General features: G+C 33.9%; 1 protein-coding gene across 2 annotated transcripts; it reads left to right on the top strand.

Annotated features, from left to right (window-relative positions):
* The first annotated feature begins 879 nt into the window (after nucleotides 1-879).
* Nucleotides 880-7,577, top strand: LOC102579105 (putative uridine kinase C227.14). 2 transcript variants are annotated; one of them, XM_006349680.2, is made up of 11 exons: nucleotides 1,193-1,280; nucleotides 1,793-2,167; nucleotides 2,740-2,817; nucleotides 4,083-4,275; nucleotides 4,871-4,901; nucleotides 5,013-5,071; nucleotides 5,263-5,336; nucleotides 5,872-5,958; nucleotides 6,734-6,795; nucleotides 6,895-6,923; nucleotides 7,085-7,577. In XM_006349680.2, exons 3-11 carry the CDS (start codon nucleotides 2,744-2,746, stop codon nucleotides 7,175-7,177), a joined length of 702 nt encoding a protein of 233 aa, XP_006349742.1. In that variant the 5' UTR covers nucleotides 1,193-1,280; nucleotides 1,793-2,167; nucleotides 2,740-2,743; the 3' UTR covers nucleotides 7,178-7,577. The 2 variants fall into 2 exon arrangements, with proteins under 2 accessions (XP_006349741.1, XP_006349742.1); XM_006349679.2 differs by lacking the exon at nucleotides 1,793-2,167 and having other exon boundaries at nucleotides 880-1,280.
* The last annotated feature ends 1,442 nt before the right edge of the window (nucleotides 7,578-9,019 follow it).

Here is a 9,019-nt window from a genome sequence, read left to right as displayed (position 1 = left end):
TTAATCTTAACGAAATAAAAAATAATTAACTTAATTATAAACTAACTAATTCAATTACAAAACTAATTAAGCTCGAAATTATAACTATACTTAAAGTAAATTAATAAAGTATTTAACTAAGATGTAAAATCTCTTGTGATGATATTTTCAAATATTTATAAAATAACGTGATTGCAAAAATATACATGTTTATTATTAAAAAATGGTAAAATTACTTTTAAAAAATAACTTGAAAGTATTTTGAATATCATAAAACTCATTGATTCAAAATTATAACCATCCCTAATATTTAAAATATAAAAATATTTTTTGAAATGATTTTCGAATAATCATAAAATATACTAATTACATACATAATTATGTAAAACATATATATTATCTAAAAATTATGAAAAGTGACAAAACTATTTAAAGATCTTGCAAACTATATTATTATTTTTTTGGAAATTTTATAAAACTAATTATTTTAAATCGTTTGAAATTGGAGAAGCTCGAAATGATTAATTTATATTGTGGAGGGTCAAAATTGGGTGTCAACACTAAGTTTTGAGCTACTATTAGAGTCGTGAGAGTATTCAATAAGATTTCACATAATAAGTCAAGATATAACTTATTTTAGCGCTTTTGGTTTATATTTGCATACGTGGTATGAAATATGTGTTCTCAAATTCATATCCAAAATTTGATGTACACTATAATTACTTAGTCCTCAAATTCATATCCAAAACTTAAACTCAAAATCTTTGATTAAGAGTGAAATAGTGTCACCACTCCGATCCACCACAACCCACGTTGCTATATTATATCAACGTTGCTTCCATGTTTCTTTTAAATTATTAGTATATATTTTACTATATAAAACAGGACCACCATCATTTCATCATCCCAATACATAATTAACCCCTCCTCAGCTATCTCGTCATTAACCTCATTTTGTTTCATCAACAATGGCTTCTCTCAATAACTCCATTCTCACACTCCAAACATGTACACCCCATCAGCACGAAGGTACAACTAATTTCAAACCCGCCCGATTCATTTCTTCCTCCCTCTAATTTCCTTACTAGAATCAAGTCGTCAACCAGAACACGCTCTTTGTCCTCTAAAACTAGCCAATCTTTCACATCTATGGTTGTGAAGATATGTGAAAAGTTGCCATGGAGTTATTCACATGTTGGTGTGGAGTTGGTTTTGGATCATAAGAATTCACCTTTTTTGAAACCAACTAGTGATCTTGTTTGTGCACAGAATTTGGAGGCTCATTTGCACTTGCTTGACGGGTTAGTTTTCCTTTAACTTTACTCTTGTATGTGAAATTGTTTGATTAGACACGATTTTTTTTCTTATTAAAGAAAAAATCAAAAGTTTTAGATTTTCGGGTGACTATAACCATCTTGTAAGATTAAAATGAAAAGTTTAAAGTTAAATTATTACTATTAAGTATAAAAAAGTGGCACCAAGGGTATGACGACCTAGTGGTCAATGAAGTGGTTGAAAACCCTGAGGTTTCATGTTCACAAATTCAGTGGAGACAAAAAAATACTAGGTGATTCTTTTTATTTGTCCTAGTCTTGGTAGATAAAGTTACCTGATACCTCTTGCTGGTGAGAGGTGACAGGTATTCCATGGAACGCGAAAGCGGACCCTAACACCCGGTAATTTTTTTTTTGAAAAATAACAAGTGTTGAGGCATTTGTGCGGAAAGAACTTCCCAATGTTGTGGGACTCATCCCTGTTCAATAGTTGTTCAACAGTATGGTGACCATGCTGCACTACTTCATGTTTTTTACAGGCCTGGTGTTCATTCATTTAGTTCCGAACAGGCCTACAGCAATTGGAGATATAGGGGACTTCCTTAGATATAGGACAAATCACTCTAGTTAACTTATGGTGGATTTTGCAGCACTTACTTAATGCTTGCAAAGTAGGACAAGCAATTGGTATACTTCAGATTCCTTGAAGATGAAATACCAGTACCAATATTACGACGCAAGCAACCACCGAGCTTGTGGACTCCTTTGTTTTTTTGTGTAGATTGGTCAAGTTAAATCACGAGAGTTTATATTGCTCGCACAATGGTCTCATGCTGGAAAGTTAAAAGAGACTTGAAGAGGACAAAAAAGCATCTGGAGTGATAGAGGCCGAGAACTAGGATTGAAAAATGATGGTATAGATTGATACGAGCTCTACCTGTCTGTAAGATTTTTTATATAATACATGAGCTACATCTCTAGATCAGGCAACATCCTTTTGTGGTTGACACTTAATATTAGTTGATTGTTTTCTGTTTGTTGTATTTTTATTTCTCTTGGCTTGGTCATGCCTAATCCTATTCTCAGTATGATTTCTTCCACATTGGGCCCTCCTGTGCTACTTTTTTTTCTCATGAATAAGATTGCTAATTACTGAAAAAAGATATAACTCAACTCCGGAAAGATAGCTCAACTCCAGAAACAAATCTGTGTTTGAGTGGAACGACAAAATCAATCTAGACTGAATATGTCATGCTTGCTCTTCTATAGATAGTAGATACCTCCTTTTCTACATATGGCTATTTCATAAGCTATCAATGCGTTTCCTGCCTATATGTTAAAAGATAAAGCTTGTGCAGTTGCGTCTCGCTTGGCATGAGAAAATCTGTCCTTGTGAGATGGGTAAAGTTGAGCCACCTTATACAACTGTGATATTTTTTATTAATTTGTATTTATATGCTTGACTTCATATTTGTGTACCTTGTAGGTGCATGGATGACATATATGATGCTTTGGCCGAACACCTTGTTTCAACTGCAGCAGCAGCATCAAGCCCTTATTTCAAGTAAGCCATCATCTTGCAAATCTGTTAGATGCTTATCTGCATCTCAAAGCAGAAATTTTGGTTGCTATTTACATGTAGCTTTTCAAGATAATTATGGTTTATCTTGAATTACTTCCTAACTTTAAGGCCTTACTAAATACTGACTGGAACCTGGAAAAGGGAAAGTAAAGGAAAGAAGAAATGATTCATTTAAGTTTTTGCTATTTCTAATCTGCCTCTACCATTTGGCTGGTTATCTGAATGAGATGTATATCAATATAGAGGACTAATATGACATGTGCCGTAGAGAAAAGGAAAAACACGACGACAGATCCTCCGAGAGGGGGAATAAAGGAAGAAGAAAGAAGAAGATATACCCCAAGAAGCGACAACCAAAATGTATATGTCTCGATTATCCGTGTAAATATGTTAATAATAGCGAGTGAATATACATAAAACATAATAGTCACTAAGGGGTCGTTAGGTAGAGTGTATTAGAAAATATAATGCATACAATAGCTTTTGTATTACTAATACCTTGTTTGGTACACTTTTTCAATCTCTCTTTGGTATTAAAGTGTGTATAATTAATGCATGAAAATCCATGGTATTAGTAATGCAAAGGGTTCTAATGCATGCATTAGCATGGTTAAAGACACATTTGTCGCTCAAAACCTTTTTCATATCCCTTCTATCATACTTGTGGAAGGTATTTTTGTAAACAAATATTTATTTTAGAAATTATGCATTCATGTTTTTTTTAATACACCAAACCAAACACTGTATAAGAAATAATCTAGCATAACTAATACAAGCATTACTAGTACACCATATTCAACATTATTCTTATACACCCTACCAAATGACCCCTAAATCAGTTGATGAGTCAGTTGCAATAATAATAAAAATATGCATGTTTTTCAAAATTAGAAGTTGAGCCTATATTAATAATATAAAACACATCTCTGAAATGTAAAATAACATGCTTTGAATCATTTAAATGAGTAGAATTGTGTATCTTAATTTAGTGATTATGATGTTTATGGCTACAAACATCTCCTTATTGACTCAAACATGCATATATTTCCTTTTATGTATATTAATATCATTTTCTTTATATTGATATTATTATTTACTTCTATCATCTCCGATCTTTTCCCATTGCTTGTGTTTCATGACTTTTATAACTACAAACTGCTAGTGTTATCAACAAACACTCTACTAAATTGGTATGTTGACTAATTCCATGAGGTGCCTTAAGGAGAACAACTTGCCTAATTATGCAGGCATATTGTTGGTCTTGCTGGTCCTCCCGGTGCTGGAAAGAGCACTGTCGCATCTGAAGTAGCTAAGAGAGTCAATAAGATATGGCCCCAAAAGTCTCCTTCCTTTGATTCTCAAGTTGAGCCTCCAGAAGTTGCCATTGTTCTTCCAATGGATGGATTCCACCTTTATCGCCATCAGCTTGATGCAATGGAGGTAAGATTTCCTATGGTTTCTTATTATTCGTGTTGCTTCATTTGACTGCAATTTCTTTAGTTTTTTTCCAAAACATTTGAAAATCTACATGAAATTGACAAAGCCTTATTGTTTGATGTGTGTTGTTAGCTGGTTTTGAGTAATGGACAGAGGACAAACGTTGAGTTAGCACTTTAACAAGAGATGAAAGAGTAATGTAAAAGAACAACAGATGAGCTGCATATAAAATACTTTTTTTGTTTTGATAACCGTGGTGTTCGGGCCAGCTTGATACCTGTCACCTCCCACCAGTAACACGTCTCAGGTAACTTTGTCCATTAAGGCTAGAATACATGAGAAGAAACCACCCAGTGTGTTAGTGTTTTTGTCTCTGCTGAGATTTGAACCTGAGACCCCATGGTGCTCAACCAACTCCATTAACCACTAGGCCACACTTTTGGGTGCTATAAAATATTTTTTCAGCCTTTTTCTTTTGAATTACAGAATTATAAGTGAAACTTTGTACATATATTGTGGTTGGAGCATGTGTTTAGCAGATTTCATTTTAAAACTTTGTAATAGTTCCAACAATCTAACTGGTCTGCCTGTTTTATAGGATCCAGAGGAAGCACATGCGAGAAGGGGTGGTAAGTTCTCTTTTTTCGCAGCAGATAGCTAATATGTTTGTACACAGTTTAAGCATTAATTTCTGGTTTAACTTCTATTTCTCTCTTTGGAATCTCTTTATGTTGAATCAGCTCCATGGACGTTTGACCCCAATTTACTACTAGAATGCCTTAAGACTCTTAAAGATCAGGTGAGTGAATATTCACCTCTGATTACTTGCACTTACTTCCATGAATGATTTTTTTTAGCCTTTTGAGTTAATCTCGTGTGGGCTTGAACTTTAATGTTTCATCCAGAGAAGAGGTTGTTATTCTGCTTGCCTCTACCTTGCTCTGTTCATGTAGTGAAAATTCTAAGATCTGGTAATTTTTCTTCTGCAAGGGATCAGTGTACTGTCCATCTTTTGACCATGGTGTAGGAGATCCTATAGAAGATGATATCTTTGTGAACCTTCAGTAAGTTTATATCTAATTTGGATGCTATTTTCTGTGCACCCTATAAAATTCTAAATGTGTCTCAATCGTGCGTGTTTAATTCACTATTTTGAGGGGAAATTGATGAATGGATGAATGAACAAAGAATATAAGTTTTATCAATTCATTTCTTTGAATTTAGTTGATGCTCTATGTAATGGTTAGAAGTGAAGTGAAGAATACGTTATGAAACTGTGAAAGCTGGCCGCTGGGTAATGTTTTACATATGCAGGCCTGCTGAGGTGTCTTGTTATTAGAAGTGTTAGCTCAATCAGTGTTCTCACTATGATTGTGCTACTTCTGTTAAAGTTTTTCTTCATACTTGTGGGCACTGGATAACTAAAATTATTAATAGCTCTCTCATAGGTGTCCGCCGATATTTCAATAATTTGATTGGATAATTAAATAAGTTTCTAAAGATACATAAGGAATAGACAAATGTTGAAGTTCTTTTGTCTGTTGCTAACGTTGCCTCTTCCCTTTTTAAAAAAAATAATTTCATGGTGAGTTTTTGCAGACACAAAATAGTGATAGTTGAAGGTAATTATCTGCTGCTTGGAGATGGTGCTTGGAAGGAGGTATCATCCATGTTTGATGAGAAGTGGTAAGATGATCTTTTTGATCCATGTTTTTCTTTTGACAACAGGGAAGGAATCCTTGTGAATTCCCTTGAAATCACCATAATATACTAAACTGAATGCTGAGGGATAACTTTGAGTTTTTCTGCAAGTAAAAGTTGAGTTTGCATCAGCCTAGCACAAAATATGTGAATGTGTCAATTGTCTTTGCTATCGGTTTACTGATTATTTGACATCTATCAATTAATGGAACTGATTTGTGAATCAATATCAAGATACCACCAAAGGATATAGTGGGGAAGGATACCTCCCCCTTACCCGAAGGTCGTAAGTTCGAGCCATGGGAATGGAGAAACTCCTGCTTGGGAGCGCCTCTCCTTTTAATGGGCCTTATGTGACGTAAATCTGGATTTGTCGGGCTAGTGGTACCAGATACCAGATGGTTAAAGAAAAGGATCAATGTTAAGATCCCTGACTAAGTCCATAATGTGATGCCTATCATGTCTTCAAGGAGAAAAAATTGTGCTAAAGCCATCTGCTCCATCTGAGAAAAAGCAAGCAATTAAAGATACCCGACTTAATGGAAAATGACATGTTGCTAAAACTAGAAAATGCATGTTTAATGTTCATATACTGTAAGATATGATACCTAAGTTTCTTAGATATAGGTTATAAAAGCCTGCTAGTAACGGGATTTGTTGACTCGTTAAAAAACTAGCTGCTTGGCAGCATTATATGAGAACAAAGTTTTAGTTGTTCTTGATGTGGTAAGATGCTTGTCTTATATGTATTTACTTTTAGGTTCGTCGATGTTGATCTTGAGAAAGCAATGCAACGTGTCCTGAAGAGACATATATCTACAGGTACTATTCCAATTGTTGTTTCAACTCTTTTTACTAGAAAAGGTGTAGAAAGACACTGGGTAGTATAAACTAATTGGCGCCTTCTCATCTATGTTATAGGGAAGTCCCCTGATGTTGCTAAATGGAGGGTAAGCGTTGCCTCACTTCTAATACCGCTCTTTTTTGAAAGAAAGAACAATTAAAATTAACTGTTAACTGTTAATCCCTTTTAAGATATCATCAAGCTCAATTCCTATTGTTCTTTGGGTATTGAACAATATTTTGGTTCATTGCTAAATTCTTTCCACAGATAGATTACAATGACAGGCCCAATGCTGAGCTAATTATGAAGTCCAAGAACAATGCAGATTTGGTGATCAAGTCGATTGACGAATTGAGGTGAGCCCCCGACTTGTCACCTGTACTAAGAGTGCTGAGGGAAAATTTGAATGGTGGCATCAAAAGTTAGCCAAATCGAATTTTATCCATTGGCTTGAATCTGATGAGAGTGCAGAACCTTTCGTTGCGTTTACGCTTGAGGTGATGGAATAAGTTCAAGGGACTGGAAATAATGGTGTTTATAGTACTACTTTTTTCCTGCAAATAAGATGTAGTAATATTTTTGACATGTAATGCTTAAGGTCGGATATTATACTTTGTATGAGTTATTTCCTTCCTATATTTTGTGAAAGAGTTTATCTATATTATGTGTCCATCCAAATGGGAGAACTATGAAATATTGCGGCAGACTAAAGAAATAACCTACCCATATATCAATCGTTAATGACATGTCTTTCAACCTTTTCATGATCTCTTATACATAATGTCACGTCTCTGATCACTTTTCTCATGACATCAAACGTTTAATATCATGCTTATATCATTCTTTTTATAAATAGAAGGTGAGAAGTCATATTATTTACTTTTAAAAAACACTCTACGAAGTAAAAAGATTTCCTTTCTATATCTCTTATTTCTTTCTCTCATCCTTAACATTATCATTTACTTTTTAGCTTAGACTTTACAACAAAACTCAAATGATTAAATTTATATATATTTTTTGATTTTTCACTCAGTGTTCGGAGTCCACACTGGAGCACCGACTAAATTAGAACCGCGCACTATATGCTAGAACCCATATAGGGGTGACACTTTCAATAGGATTGTCTCCATATCAAAAGCTCGAATCAAGACATCTAATAAGGGTAAAACAATCCCATCCTTGTCGGTAATGATTAAACATATATCGTTTCGGTTCTTGGAAGTGACACATGATGGGCGCACATGCGGTGTAGAGGATGCATAGATAATAGGCCAAAATTGGCTGGACCCAAACCCAACCCATACCTACAGACAAGAAAGTATGACTAGCCAGCCTTCCTTCAAAAGTCAACAAAGTCCAAAAACTCAACTACACGTGTGGTAAGGTCCACATCTCACCATCAACAATTAATTCTTCACACGTATGCTTCATCGTATCGAATTCATCTGAATATATTATTTTTTATATGAAATATAAATTTATATTTAAAAAGTTATTAAAACTATAATGGATAATACATATGAATTAAATTCATAGCTTTTGAGATTTAATAAGTCGACGTTAAAAAATTTAAATTCTGAATTTACCTCCATCATCCATTTTTTGTTACATTAGTCTTATCCTTTTTCCTAAGTTGCTTGTTGCTATCCTCTTCTCCATCCAGACACGTACGTACTTATCGTATGAGCAATGGAAGTATGTCTTGATACAATGTATATGATTAGTTGTCCCACATAGGTCGGATGTGAAATATTGGATTTTCTTATATAATTATGCATTAGGTAAAAAGGGGTAATTTCCCCCCTAATTTATATGATATAGTTTAAGATTTCAAGAGTCAAATAAAATAAATTTGATTAGGATTTATTTGTATGTCTTTTAAATATTTTAAATTGTTAATTCTCATATTTCATATGTACATATTTCTGCAGCTCAAATGAGTATTCTTGTTTATATCGTTACGATTATAAACACTGTTTTTCATAATTTGTTTAATTTTCTTTTTTGTTGCATCTCGTCGATAAAATAGGTTGATTTACCTTACTATAGTCATATGTCCTAAGGAATTTACTATATGGATAATACTTTTCAACAGATAAGTGAATCGTGTTGATCAAGTGGTGGTTGACAAAATCTAATCCTTGTTTTTCTTGTCTAGTGTGGTCTTCCGCTATCCCTTTCCGCTTCACGCAATAGCATTCT

This window comes from Solanum tuberosum, unplaced genomic scaffold, assembly GCF_000226075.1.
Source record: "Solanum tuberosum cultivar DM 1-3 516 R44 unplaced genomic scaffold, SolTub_3.0 scf00110, whole genome shotgun sequence".
In the NCBI taxonomy this organism is placed as follows: Eukaryota; Viridiplantae; Streptophyta; class Magnoliopsida; order Solanales; family Solanaceae; genus Solanum; species Solanum tuberosum.
The sequence above is the reverse complement of the archived record's forward strand: the minus strand, read 5'-3'. Positions and strand labels throughout refer to the sequence as shown.

Excerpts from the sequence above, each read along its gene's own strand:
- LOC102579105 (XM_006349679.2), top strand. The coding sequence starts at position 1,129 with ATGGTTGTGAAGATATGTGAAAAGTTGCCATGGAGTTATTCACATGTT. Across the intron at positions 6,796-6,894 it reads GAAGAGACATATATCTACAG|GGAAGTCCCCTGATGTTGCT; the intron begins GTACTATTCCAA and ends TCTATGTTATAG. Across the intron at positions 6,924-7,084 it reads CTGATGTTGCTAAATGGAGG|ATAGATTACAATGACAGGCC; the intron begins GTAAGCGTTGCC and ends TTCTTTCCACAG.